The 15,719-nt window shown below is 35.6% G+C and overlaps 1 protein-coding gene across 1 annotated transcript in view; it reads right to left on the reverse strand.

Moving 5' to 3' along the window:
- The window catches only part of ERC2 (ELKS/RAB6-interacting/CAST family member 2), a 302,460-nt gene that overhangs the window by 274,986 nt on the left and 11,755 nt on the right, over positions 1-15,719 (reverse strand). The window contains exon 2 of the mRNA XM_063411966.1: positions 12,594-13,393. Within this exon, the coding sequence (XP_063268036.1) occupies positions 12,594-13,250 (657 nt within the window). The 5' untranslated portion in view covers positions 13,251-13,393. The remainder of the gene's footprint in view (positions 1-12,593; positions 13,394-15,719) is intronic.

Below are 15,719 nucleotides of genomic sequence, written 5' to 3' on the forward strand. Positions count from 1 at the left end.
ATTCAAAGCATTGATGAAGAGGAAAGAGTTACTTTTGAATTTGGGAAAAGGAGGTAAGCAGCCACACTGTCCTACAGAATTACTGCCTCAAGGCACAGCAGACTTTAAATTTAGGAGTCAAAGAAAATGCATAGTCAAAGCTGAACTGCACAGCAGAGGAGATGGGGAAAATAGTGAATGTGTAAGATGTGTAAATGGTATAAATAAGGAGTTTATACAAATTGACTCACTCTTCTTAATCACAGATAATCCTGCCAGTAGCCTTTTGCAAGCTGAATTAAAAACAAAAACAGCAGCAAGCCTCATTATGTGGTTTCCCAAATTTTCTACCATCTGGCAAAAATGAGTTAATCATTTGCAAAACAAAAGAAAATTCATAGCAAACTAGATTTACTATAGTTTTTGCAGTAAAAACTGTTTGTTTCTGCACATTTGAGAGTTCCTCACCTGTTAAGATCATCATTAAAAACAGATGATTACTTTATTCTAGAAAAAAAAAGTATGACCAAAAAAAGTCTTAAAGGCTGAAATTTGTTGCAGACACTCTTAAGCCAGGATTAGAAAAAAAACAAAACACCACCACATATTTCCACAGTAGTAGTGAAAGATTGATCTTAATTAAGATTCTGAAAAAAAAAACCCAACCCTTCAGATAATATAAAGACAGAATTAAAAAATTATATTTATCGACATCTCAAAATAAAGTGTTCAGGGCAAACACCAAACACTGTATTAGAGCTAAAATGCATTACTCACCTGCCAAAGAGAGTGTAATTCAATGGTAAATTGTGGTCTTCACTGAGTCATAATATCCTCAGTATGCAACATTCTCATGAAGCAGATATGCAAGTGTAAAACACCTGAAGTACCCTAAATGTGACACTAACAACTTAGGAAAAACTGCAGAATATGAGCAATTGTTGGTTGGCACAGAAATAAAGTGATTTTGCAAGTGCTCTGTGCCCCTTCCTGCTTAAATCCAAAGTTCTGCAGAAAAAGAATGATCTGGCAAAGGTCAGAAGGCATTAAGCCACACACACTTGTCAAAGCACAAACTTTCAGATTGGGATATTAAAACACAGTCACAACTCACAAAGAGTAGAACTTGAGATAAATTAAATATAATTGAAACTCTCTTTTTAAAAACTATACAAGGTGAATAACCCGTTCCTAATAGATGTTCAAATGGTGAAAGAATGCCCTGAGAGGTATGGTTTACCTGAAGGTAAACCTTCCTCAGAATATAAAGACAGAAATTTCACACACAATGGGACTTGTTTTAAAAACTCATATAATACAACACTCAGTTTCACAAATTTTCAATTATCTAAAACCTACAAGAGGACTGAAAAAGTTACTCTGAAATAATCCAGCCAGCTGGACAATAATGTCAGTCTCCAGAACTGGCACATATGTGCAGCAAATGCAGAGAAAGAAGACTGGTGGGGAGAAAGGTGAGGGAAAAGGCAGCTGCACAAAATAATTGTACAAGTTGGGACCAATTTGGTGTGAGGCAAAAGTATCTTCCTATAACCAAACTACTTCTCTACCTTTTTGAGTGGGTTTTAATTAAGATGTGTTAAAGTACCTGAAATAATAATGCAACACTGTGTCACAACGTTTGCCATAAAATATGTAAGTTAAAAAATATGGCACTATTTTTTTAATATATTTTATTCCCAAGTTATCCTTGAGTTAAGCTTTTGGAATATCAAATTAGTAGATTCTACCTCACATATTTGGAAATAATTTGACTGGACAGAGTTGGGAAATTAACGACCGGCAAAACAGGAATAAAATTTAGTTTAAATACAGTTTCCAACTGGACCAAGTTACTATTTTCTTCTGAGATCACTGTGACATGCAAAAAAAAAGGAGACCCTGTGGTTCAGGGTATGAAAAATATACTCCTCAAGATAATTTAGTGTTCTTCTAAGTTTGCATAATCTTTCCTCCAATATTTGATTCTATGTTTAGCCATCAATGCACCACTTCTGTACACAGAGAGGCAATGCTTTTATACAAGACCTGAAAAGGATAATGCCCTTGCCCTATTTAACACAAAATCACTGGTACCTGCAATTCATGTTTTATTGTTACATCTATATACATCTTTAAGAAAAAAAATCTGTTCCCTAAAATGTTACTTATAAATATTTTTTCTTGGACTTTGCCTGACTGGCACTGCTTGTTAATTCTGCAGTCCTGAAGTCAGGACAGTGCAGTGTACTCAGGTGGAAAAGCCTATCACAAGTGTCCTTATCTAATTGCTCAAATTCTCAGTCTGACAGTTCTCCCTCTTCTAGGGATGAGCTGCCTGAAGAGGATGAAGAATGCCTGGTTTGGCGTCCTTAAGCAACTTCTGTGTTTCCTACTCCTTAGCTCTCTTCTCCCCTCCTTTACTGCACCAGGGAATCTGAAGACAAAAATAACTCTTAAGTGTAAGGAAAGTACCAGATCATTCATATGCAATTATGCAGCTCATTCATCCCCATATTTCAACCAAACTAGGAATTTACAAGTTGTAAATTCTTATAAATAGAAAAAGAAATATACTAAAATAACAATAATATAAAACTAAAAGAAATTTTATCTACCAGAGGGTGATGTAGGAAGCAGTGGTTGTTAACGAGTGATGAAAAACTGTGCCAAATCTCTCTTGCTAGCAAAACTTACACCAGCATACAATCCAATGTGCTTCTGAAAACATTTTTTAGGAAGAACTTTAGATTTCCAAGTATTTTAATATCATTCCAGAGGCATATTGTAATTTTCATTGCAGTATTAATAATCAGAAATATTAAAGGTTGTGGGTTTATTTTGGATTTTTCAAAATATAAAGACAGATAAGACAATATAGTATGTACCTACATGTATTCATGTTAACATGAAACTCACTATAAATGTCAATAGTTTTTCAAGAGATAGCACATACTCCATAGTCCAGAGAGCTCTGTTGTCAAGAAGGTACATTTTCAAAATGATGTGGAAATAATTTTGGTTTCCAAATAAAGAGTAATTGGGAATTTTGATTTCCCTCAAGATACACTTTAGTTTCTGTACTCAAGTAAGAAATTTAGTGACCACTGAATGCAAAAGTCTGTATAATTTTTTTTGTGTACACATGTGAATAATTACATATACACATCAATTGAATAGAAGCAAGCTTTAATTACAGACATGTTGATTGTAAACAGTGATTTTTCAAGTTAGGATTGAAATATTTTATTTATGCTTTGGTGTATAATGATTTAAATATAACCCACTAGTTCACCAGATGGAATATTATACCACAATATTCAGGCATTTCTTCACTGAATTAGTTAAGAGTTTTATGCTTTACCAGTAACCAGGTACCTGGAAGTTAATGTCACACACAAGAAAAAGTTTACACTAACAGTTCTATCCTTTCAGCCTTTCCACCTACAAATTTCAAGAACTATGAGTCCATTTACACAGTTTAAGTCAAAATACATAGAAAACTTTTAATTTTCAAAGCACAGCTCCCTGCCTCTTTCAGTGATCCTCTCAATTTAAATGCAGGCTTTTGCAGTGAGCTTTGTATAACTGTATACAATTAATGCTGTAGTCAGTTAAATGGAAACTTGAGTGAGTTGAAAAAGCAGGCCTTGTTTTTGGGTTTGCTGCTCCTCTGAAGCTGCACCCCAACATGTGTAATGCTTTCCTGTAGGTTCTGCTGACCGTTGCTTTTCTCCTACAGAAATGTCATGTGATTAGACCCCACCCTCTCATTCAATTATAGATGAGACTGGAATACAGACCTTACAAGACCTTAGCATTCTCTGAGTCTCTAGCACTGAAATATTCACATTGATTTGTCTCAGGATTTTCCTTTTGGCAAACTCATCATTCACTCCTTTTTCTTTGGGGTACAAAGATTACTTCACATGAAATCTACTGCCTTCTTTTAACATGTGTTTTGTTAGCTTTTTTATCATCTTGCAACACCAAGAGTAAGAGCAATAACTATCCTGTGGCAGATGCTTGAGGAAATTCAAAAAGCAAATATTTTCCTCATCCCACAGGCCAAATATTCCAAAATCAGTAGATTCAAAAGACTTATTTGCTCCTACCACAAGCAATCCAGCTTGAACCAAAGTTATCCTTTACAAAATATGCCAAGGGTTCCTGAATCCTAGTTTCTTTGCCAACTCAGCTGACAGATATCCCAGCAATAAATTCAAGTAACAGACATTATCTTGCAGCTGACAGCTTTAACAAGTGACTCACTAGCACCAGATAATACACAGTTCCATAGTCAGGAATGCCAGACACATTCAACAGAGCAAGTGATAAACAGTCCAAATTTGACCCTCATGGCATCAATCAAGCATAATTTTAAACATGCAAAAAATCAGAAGAAAATTGAATTAATGACCAATAGGTTAAGTCACCATCACAACATTGCCCTTACCCTGACAACATAGTGAAATGCATCTTATGAATTCAGGGGCATAACAGAAAAGAGAAAGGTTAGGAAGTTCTTTCAGACCAGCCAAAGATGAAAGCTATAGCAAAAGTCGTAAGTCAGATTTACGAGCAGTGGGGAATTGACTGCATGTTCAAAGATTTTTATTTTGCTGTTGCAAAGCTGGAAGTGTCATGCAAGTTTCCCTTTAAATTGTACACATATATAAAATAAACAAATATAATGCTTTGCAGAAGTTAAAGGGGTTGCGTTTCTCAGAAACAGCCCAGAGGAGTTCTGCATTGCAGGCTAATTGAATATGGCATTATCAATTGCTTCTTAGATGATTTGGGGACAACTGCCAGAAAATACAAGATAAAAGGACCAAAAGTAAGGAAAATATCTGAAATTTTGCTAATAAAGACTAAAATTGTAAAATGAGAAAGAAATTACTTTTTTCAGTACTTCCTTTGCTCTCTTCCACTTTAGATGATAGAAAATTCTGAAAAGTCATTCCCAGCATTTTTTTCAGATTAAGTCTAGGACCTCAAGGAGGGAAACCAGTTTAGAGAACCTAACAGAGAAATAAAAATATACTTTAAAAAATACTCCATAAACTACTGGCTCCATCATAATCAGTGGGAAAGAAATTCTCCAAGGGTAATGTTTGATGTATTATCTATGATACCTGTAAGAAACTGTATTATTGATGAGATTAAATGTTTAACTAGCATCTCCAGGAGATTTCATTAATGTTTTGTAAAACTTGCTTTCCAAACAAATTTCTGCATTATGAAACCATTTATGATTAATGTGATGCATCCAATACCATCCAATTCTAACAAAATTCAAGATGGCTTATATACAATATCCTCTCTCCTAATTTCCTTAAGTCATTCTGACAACATAAAGTACCTACTAGGATAGAACTGAAGCTGGACTTCCCTAATTTAGGAGGGGGTAAAATGCAACAGGTGTGGCTTAGCAGTAGATGCTGAAGGTACACATTGAAGTAGAGCCCTACAAGCATAAAGCAAGGGTAACTTAAAGGTAGTTTTGTCCCAACTAATATTCTGCCAGGTCTATATTTTTTCCTGAAGTGGTCTTTTCTGAGACCCAGTCAGAATCCTGGCTTCTGTTAAAGGGTTTTACCCACACAGCAACACAATAACCACTGCTGAACAGTAGAAAAAAATGCATCAGACTGGGGAACAGAGAATGCAGTATCCATCTGAAGTTGCAATGGAAGCTTAATGAACAGGATGAAATTACTAAATGCTGAAATATCAAGTTCAAAAATAAATAATAAACCTATGGCTTTTCAAAAAACTCCTCATGTGATACTTTAGTTTTAAGATAGTCACCACCATTAAAGGACAAAAACATCCACAACAGAAACAGCAGCAGATTTTGTAGTGTTTTGGATTGAACCATCAAATATTAGTTAAGGATGTGACTATGTTCAAAGCTGGCGAGTTCACAGTTTCAAGTCACAGAGCTTTGTACAGTCCCAACCACCTTTCATTGCAATGATCTTTCTGCTATAGAGTCAATCTACCTTCTCAAAATATTTCATGCTAGCACTTCAACACTGGATAATTGAGAATGACCTATATGCTGAATTTAAAGTGGGTATTTTGCAATATTCAATAATTTTTAGTTTCCAACATGATGAATAAAGTACCTTTTTGTTCTAAATAAAGTAGTACTTTTTCAGCTGAGAACTACACACAGTGAATTCTAAACACTACAATGCATGGTCCTTATCTTTTTTTAAATACTGGGGGCAACAGAACAAAATCAAAAATTACTTTCCTCAGATCTCATTATACCTCAAAAATGCCCAGAATGGTGTAACTTAATACTATTCTTTCCAATTTACCACTAAAATGTGATACAGTTCTCATACAACCTAAACTATTAGTTTGTACTTTTTGATGTATATATGACTACTATCTAAACCAGAATAGCACCAAAAAGCTTCAGCCAAGACTAAACAAGTACTTGCACAGTAAGAGTCACATTCCTATTATTCCTTTTTCTAGCTCAATACTTACCAAGCTTTTTGAGACAGAGGGGGGAAAAATGGTTAAAAGTAACTACATTCCCTCTTTCACCCTTAAGCACTTTCAGATTATTACTCCCTCAAATTTTCCTTGGTTATCTGCAGTATCACAGCCCCCTCCTTATCAAATTCTACTGCCCACCAGAGCCAGGAGCCTGTCCTCCTCATCAGAAACAACAACAAAACACACACCCTTCTAGCACAGCTTGTTCACTCCTCCTCACAAACTACACACCCTCTCTCCTCAGAAGGGTCCTGCTGTTGTGGCCTCTTCCCATTTCAGACATTATTATTTTCAATAATAATAAATAATGAAAATATTAATAAAAATAAATAATTTTAAAATCCACTGATTTCATTCTACTTTCTGATTCAGATAATGAATTTGATCTATTCTGTGTGGTTAAAAGCTTAAGCGCTTTGTCACATTTAATAAACAAAGTAAAGAAGAAATATTTCGCACTTACCTAAATTGCCATCAATGTACATGAGTTTAAATGAAGAAAACAGTGGAAACATGCAAAATAAAGTTAAAACCAACAAGCATGCATGCAGCTCAAGACAGAAATATTTTTTTGAAAAGCTGAAGAGAGCAGAAAACAACAATACAGTGAAAAACAAATATAATGGATGTGATGAACCTACTGGCTTTACAGAATCGTCCTACAACACCTTAATCTTCCACAGGTTGTAAATGCTACATTAAAATTTGACATTAGAAGTATTTTTTTTTGGAGAGACTTATTTAGTAAAAATACAGCCAATTTATTTTTTTTTTAAGATTATTAATATGAAAACACACCTCAGGTAGCATAGCAAACCACAAGCACAACATTTCCATTCCTCAGGCTCCTACCTTTGAGTTGTGTAACCATGTACTTCATTAATATTCACAATAAGCTTCAAAATCCCTGCTGTTTCACACATTTACACAATAAGATAGGCTGAAAAGACTTTATACCCCAAAAAATCCTCCTCTGACCACATCTGGTATTAACAAACAATGAAAGGTCCTTTCCAACCAGTAATCAAGTGCATACTTGGACACGTTAAGGAACGCAATATCTATACATGAACTCACACTAAATACCCAAGTGTTTGCAACTCCCTGCATATTCAACTACAATAAACCCACAAGAATTTCAAAGGGCACAAACAAAATATCTAAAAAATACTTTTTAAAAAAATACTGTATACCTTAGCCTAATCAATGTTTTATTTGGAACATAGTTTAATTAGCACAGAGAAGGGAAACACCATTTCAGAATATTTGTTAGTATATTTTATTTTATTGTTCTATTTAGATACTTGTCATGAATCAAAGTGAAAATGAAGAGCATGTGAAACAACATTGAGTGGCTACTCACAATTCTGAATTATGTGAATACACATTCCCTTCTCTAGTGATTATTTTATCAGTGCTATTCTGCTAATTGCAGCATCTGAGATATACACATTGCTACAGATGGGCAAAAGTTATTCTGAGAAGCTATTTCAAGAAAATTTTGCATTTAAAACTATAAGCCCCAGAGGAACTGCTCACAATCCTTTTTACCCTCTCTCCATCTCATTAATCAGAAGTAAATTCCTGCAGTATCAGGATAGGAACTATATTTCAAAAGATCAAAATTCATAATATTTTTTCAAAGAACACATTAAGTCAATTGAAAAAACCTGGTTTTCGTTAAGGGAAAAAAAGATCCTACCTGCCCATTTATTTCCAATATCCTATAACCATGCCATGACTGAAAAAAGAGCCATTGTTCATTGCAGAGTGTCCATTTTTTATTACTTATGTAGTATTAAATAATACTTTTAAGTAGGTAAAATGGGCTTTATTTTTTGCAGCTGAGCTTGATATGCTTTTTAAATGTCATAGTGATTCAGTTTTTGCAATGTCATAAAGCAGCATATCAACTGATAAACATTAATGTATTCTATTAGAAGCAGCTAATCCAAATCAATACATTAGTTTTCACCTCTTGACAGACAGGCAACAACCTTGGAAGTGAATACTGTTGAATAATGTCTTGTGTCTTCCCACCACTTCCTGCCTCATGGCTTCTGCTCTCTACTGAAACCTTCTACACTAACTCTTCTACCCATTACACATGATTAGAATCTTCTATTCAAGCCAGATTAGAGGGACTAACTATTTACCTAGGCAAAAAAAAAGCAAAATCTGTTTGAGACACTGCAGATGGATAATTCTAAGATGAAGAATCACTTTAAATAGTTAAAAAACGTAGAGTACTTCCTGCCCCTATATATATATCAACGTATATATTAGATAATTCCAGTTATGCTGTCAGAAAATATCACAAAGAACATGAAGAACAAGACAACTAAAGGTAAGCTGTGATATCAAAGCACAAGTGCTGAAAAGTCTACACTTTCAGAAATATAACAACTTTCAAAGGAAAAAACAGCAATGTCCAAGTTACTGTCCATAAACTTCCTCACGGATCTCTTTCTGCTTCCAAAAGGTTTAATTTTATCCATCTTCCTACTGAAACAGATTCTACTATTTCAGACTAATTCATTTATGTTGCAAATTTATTTTCATTCATTATCCTACTTTCTAGGATTTTTTTTAAGCATTTTTAATATCTTGACATTATCTGGATGTACAACACACATCCATCCTTCAGGACACTGATGAAAGCCTCCAGCACATGACAGATCCCTACCAGATCCTACTGGAAATATCTCCAATTTCACCATGAATCACTGATGATTACACTTTGACAAGCTTCCAATCAAATAGTTCTCCATATAGTAGCAACTTCCTGTCATATATTTCCCACCAGCTCACTAAAGGGAAATCTTTTGAGACAAAGTTTTGTTAACATCAATATTTTGCTACTGTTTTTCCATTGTTCATAAGGTGTGTTTTCCTGTCATCCAAGAAAAATCAGACTTCTTTGACATTACTTTTGACAAAATCCATATTGGGTGTTAGCATATTTCTTTTTATTCCATCCCCCCCCCCCCCCCCGCTATACTTAGACATAGCTAATGATTTTTTAAAAAACAGTTTCCAAATAATTCTTTGGCATTTGCAATATTTTTTCAGAAACCAATACAAAAAAAATGAAATGTATTTCATTCATTCTCTCACTTCACTTTTTTTTTGGCAGGCAGATAGATTTGCCCTTCTCCAGTCTCTGGGAATTCCCAAACTCTACTCGGAAAGGAAGCCAGGCAGAGTCACATCATGGACAGCCAATGTGAAAACACTTTTTAGTGTTTCAGTATGAAACCACTCAGTTTTTAAGGAAGTTTTGTAAGCCAATAAAGCTCAGACACACAGGGATAGACTGACCACTTTTAGGATAGATGTGACAGAGCACATCACTTTTTTGGTTCCTTAAAATTACAGCTTTTTGATGATTCTAACCTAAAATAGTTGTTTGAAAGAATCACTAACCCTCTGGATAAGAGTGATAAACAAGCTGATACAGCCAGCTTGGGCTTCCAAAGCCATTCCTTCAGAAAAGCTCCTCTGCAAATGCCTATAAGAAAAGTAAGCAGCAATTACATAAAAGTATGGCTGCTTTTATACACAAATATTTCATTACTAGGGAGGAAATAGCAGAAACACATGGTTGACTCCTAAAACCAACAAAGTCCCTGTGGAGTTTTGCTGGAACCTGTGGCTGGGCTTTGTGCTGACTGAGACTTCCTGAGTAACCAAGAGAGCAGAGTGATCAGTAAGATGAGTAATTTCCCTCATGGTATTTGGTTATTCAGGGCAGCAAAGATAAAAACCAAATGCAAAGAAGAATTTTTTAAGACTAAGCAAATAGTCAGAGGCTGGCAGATGAAATTCAGGGAGATAAAAGTGGCACACAAGTGAAAATAATCCTACCTTTATGCATAACAAGCTGGGATCTTAACTGGTTAGAATTAATGGTGAGGTTTTTTTCAGCTATGATAAATATTTCCATTAATAGCTTAGTATTCAGTAGCAGAAAAAATAAAGTCATCCAAAACTGGAAAAAACAAACTAACTGTTGAGAATTCCTGTGAGAGACATACAGAATAAAAGGGTAAACACTACAACATCAACACAACTCTTTTTACACCTTATCAAAAACTAAGATGCTTTGGTCTCCTCACCTTAAAAAAAATCCCAAATATGTAATACGTCTGAAAAAACATGTTACTATTTCGCAAAGAATTATCTCACATGGTAAGATTCTCCTGTCTGAAAAAGAGCTGAGGGAGAGATGTGATGATGGCACAGTGGCACAGAGACTGGCACCAGACATCAATTATTTATTGCTTCTTTCAGTAAAAGGAACAGAGAACCCTAGCAAAAGCAGCCAATTCTAGTGCAAAACAAAAGGAAAAGCAGTGGTTCCTCACAGGTAAGTTACACTGCAAGAGCCTGTGGACACTGGCATTTTACACAGGCCCAAAAGTAACTGGCTAATTTTAAAGTCCATTGAGTTATTAAGCAGAAAGAAACAGCAACTAGATCATAAGGAATACTCTCTGGGGATACCACTGTGTCCTTGGCCTCTTCTGTGAACATCTGGACTCTAAGCAATGGAATACTGAGCTACCTAATCTTTGTGTTATTGTATTATAGAGTACGATTTCGTGTTAAATATATACATAGGGCAAAATAGATTGTTTTTGTCAGGTTTACTGTTACAAGAAAACATGAGAATTTGTCAAAAAGATACGATATGAATAAACTCATAACTGAGTTACTAGTTTACTTTCCCCTCTAGATAAGGAAAACTAGCTTTTAGGGAAAAAAACAAACCTCACTGGTGTGTGATAGTGTCTCTAAATACCAGATTCAAATTCCAAATGTCAGTATATTAATGTGACATTTCCATAAGAAATAGACAAGAGTATTAGAATATTTCTCCTCCTAAGGTGACACCAACTACCATCATTAAAATACCTAACCAACAAAGTTTTTCAAAAACAACCTCCATCATGGATCTTTTTGCTAATATTGCTTCTAGCAGCATCCTAGTACATCTGCTATAAATAAATAATCAGCAAGTACTATCATCAGATTGGATAAAAAAGTTATACAAGAAAGTAATAAATTAATTCATTGGACTGAATTCCTGATGACAACACAGTCAGTTTCCCACTGAAGTAACAGACTTGCCAGCTGTGTAGATATTTAGGTTCATAAAATGCCTAAAAGGTGAAAAGTCTGCTGAGATGCTCTAATTGATCACAAACTTGGAAGTAAATTAAAAATCTCAGTAGTTGCTGCCTGCCAGTAAAGAAGTTTAGATTTGAAATCTGGAAGTGAGAGAAACACAGGACTCTGTTTTTGTATGGGGAAAGTTAACAGATGGTCTAAAAAGGAACAGCTTTAAAATAAGACCAGAAGCCAAAAAGTGTGTGGAGAACGAAAGGATAATCTTTTTTTATTTATTCTGTGCTGCTGTTGCATATAGCTTTGTATATTAGCTGTTTATTTGATATAGCCAAGTCTCAAAGATTGACTTTACAGATTTATCCATCCAGATTAAAATATTTGAATCTTTTTCTAACTTCAGGAAAATAATGTTACATCATGAATAGAAGTATTTGAAATACCTATTTACAAGATACTAATTTTCTACAATGTAGGTCTCTGAAATGTTACTGAAAACTTTCACTTCATTCTGTAACGCAGAAGTACAGAAAGCTGAATATGAGGATTTATCTTCTTTTAACTTTAAAACTGTTAAATCCCTGTACAGCTTAAACAAAATATGCCTCTGGGTGTTTATTTATGCTTTTTCAAATGTGGCTCATTTACCTATTCAAAAAATGTTGCCAAGACAACATTTAGACAGCTGTTGCAAAAAACCCTAGAGAAAGTTTCAAAAATAAAAGAAAGGGTAAAAACAATTATTTTTTCCATGTGAAATGTGAAGGGATGATACACAAAGGAAATTATAACTTGCATTTGGATTCTTATTAGTGTGCTTTCCTACAGTTAGTAGTCAGAAGCAGATATACCAAGACATACAATTCTTGTGGCAAATATCAAATTCTTGTGCCAGCACTGGATACACTACCAAAAGCAAAACATCAAGTATAAATCAACACGAAGAAACTTTCATCATTACTTACCTGATTTTCTTCATGGGAAACTCTCATCTGTTCTTTAAGAACAGACATTCTGGCTGCTTCTTCTTTCCTCAATACTCTCTCTTTCTTTAGTTCAGGACTCCAGAAAGTTTTGATGCTGTTCATAGAGGACCCCAGCTTGCTGTCCTTAATGTCTAGTTCTTTTCTGAGAAGGTCATTCTCCCTCTGTAGATCCTTAAGCTGAGCCTGCAGATCTAACATGGTGCTATCCCTAACTTGTCTCAGCATGGAAGGAACCTGGTGGTGGTGGTGGTGTGAGGATGTGGTCAGCCCTCCGTGCTGGTCAGTGTAAGAAAGGACATCTGTGTGTGACAGTCCAGCAGAAGCAATATTGGGGCTGCTCCCCATGGCTGTGACTCGGCCACCATACACAGCTCGATTTGTAGCCCTTCCAAGAGTCATTGTGCCCTTTGGGAAAGTCGTAGAAGCTACACCCTCGTGGTCACTCAGGTACATTGGTCCAGAGGTTGCATAGGCTGCGTTAAGGGACTGGATGTTCTCCATGGACAGCGTCTTCCCCGTCCCTCCTCCTCCCCCACTGCTGGTTCTCCTGTGACCCAGGCGAGGGGACCTTGGCAAGCGGGGAGACCTGGAGGGACTTCCTTCCAAGTTGCCGATTGTTCTTGCACTTCCATACATTTTTCTTCTACTTTGAGGTACTACTTACTAAGAAACTAGTAACACTAAAGTTGAGTATTAAATTTATAATTCCAGCTAGAAATACCAGCAGTTTCACTGCATTCTTCCTGTAGGTAAAATCTGGTTTTCCTCCAAAGGCAGACCTGAAAAAAAATAGTATGAAATTAAGTTAAGTTTTCATTTTGGGAAATTAACTTACAAGTAATCATTCAATTTCTGACAAACCCACTTCCCTGAGTAATAATTTCAAAAAACTACTACACATTTTATATTTAGGATGATCAGTTAAAAATGCATTTTCAAACTAATTTCAATCAAAATAGACGTCCTAATTTCTTTCTTGCTAGAAAACATTGAGCTAAAGCTTGTTAAACTAAGTTGGAATGAACAATATGGGCCCAATACCTCAGCTGATATGTTAATGGACTTAAATGAGAGACAATATGATATTTACATAAAGAAAAATATTTATTGTTGACATTAGGAACAACTCTCTTAGAGCCTCCAGAATTCACTTTTCTTCCATCTCAACTCCAACACATTGACCAATTAAAAAAAATTCTCATCATGGTGATTGAGGAAATGCAACTGCTTATCCTAATTCTATCCTAATTCTCAAGTGCCAGCCATCCTCTGGCCAAATAACTCATCAAGCCCTCTGAGAAACCCATCCTTGTATCTTTCTAATTGCCTGAAATAGTTCCATAGCTCCTCCAAAGACAAACTTCCCATGAGACCAGAGCTGAAGATAATTTTCCTTCCACTGGCTCCTGGCAGATCCTGAGCAAAAGCAACAACAAATCTTCTAAATTGATAGAATTCACCCCGCACTCGTACTCACTCAATACAAAATCACAAACAATACAAAACAAACACCCCATAAAAAACACTCCGCTCTGGTCTGGTGAAAAAACAATACTGCTAGCAGGAACTGCCAGTGTCAATTTAAACTGCACACAATAAAATATTTTTAGATACAGTAGATATGATACACAGCCAGGTGGTGGAGTTTCGTAGGAGAACAGATTATGGGACATTAGGAATGGGGCTGTGGCTGAGCCTCATCTCTGATGTGGTGCAGCTGTGTAAGACAGGTGAAGAGCACTGAAGGAAAAGCAGCACAGAATGCTGATGTGTATTGACCAATGACAGAGTAAAAGGGCACGCAGGGGTTACACATGTGAGAGGGGTATAAAAGGTTTTACTGGGGAATAATAAAGTGCTGATTCTTGAAACCATGCTGCATGTCAGCCATGTGTCCTGTCAGGGTTTGGTATAAATTTTTTGTTCTTCGGAAGCAGAAGTACAGAATATTGTATCTTATGTCACATTCATGCTGTTTTTCCTTTTCATTGTACATTCTGATAAATCAGCAATTTATGTTTCTTGCTTAGAGTTATTAAGTAACTTACTTCATTTTCTGTTTATGTCTCTGACACATTTCTAGGTACTTGTTTTGCCTTTTAGAGCTTATTAGTTGTGGTCTTTTCTCAACTTGTGAAGTTTTGGAAGTTCTTAGAGAACATTTCTGTCTTGTTTAGCAGTCCAGTGCTTACCACTGAAAAAAGGTACTGAAAAAAGGATTCTTATTCATTATCCAAAGGGAGGCTAACTTCCCACTTAACTTCTTTATTAATATTCAAATGCTGATTGAACACTGTCACATCCATAAGCTTGTGAAAATTCTGAAAGCAACAGGAAAAGAGAAGCAAAACACCACCAATCAAAGTGTCATTACCTCCACGGTATTTTCACTTTCTTTTATATTTCCCCTAGAAGTACTCTAATCAAAACAGAGACCTTTTGTGTTGTAAACACAAACACACTGATAATATGCTTGATTTTCTTACTTAATGGGCTACTAAGGACAGCTCACAGACAAAAAGCTGAAAACCCTGACTTAAAAAAATTCTTAGAGTTTCTCCATTCTCATTTGCAATTCGTTACCTTCTAAAACCTGAATTACACAGATTGGCTTTTCTGCAAACACCTCAGAAATAGGCAAGCACATGAAAATATTCTTTTTCAATATTTGTACATCTTAATGATAAAACTGGAGCCTTCTTTATGGCTGTGAAGTCTCAGACACAGTAGAAGCTATACATAATTGCTTTATGAAAGCACCTACATCCTTTTCTGCTCTTTAGTGTTTATACATGAAGCCTTCCTAGCTTCAGGAAGATTTACTGTGTGTCTCAACATATCAGGAACTGGAGACTTGAAGAAGCCATATCAGCCTCAGGACCTCAACAATTGCCACACAGATCATCATCTGCCTGGAGAAAAAGAGAAAGGAGAGATTCCATCTTCCCACAGAACAGCTGACAGAGCCATTCTAGTTGAACTTAGAGTGGACAGGTCAGATATAGACAATTCTATTCTTGAAGATGTATTTTACAGTGCTATATTAATTGGACAGGGAGGAAGAAATACTCAAGTAGTAATTTTTTACCCAAGTTGTAGGTGTTA

The sequence above is a fragment of the Prinia subflava genome, chromosome 14 (assembly GCF_021018805.1).
Source record: "Prinia subflava isolate CZ2003 ecotype Zambia chromosome 14, Cam_Psub_1.2, whole genome shotgun sequence".
NCBI classification, from domain to species: Eukaryota; Metazoa; Chordata; class Aves; order Passeriformes; family Cisticolidae; genus Prinia; species Prinia subflava.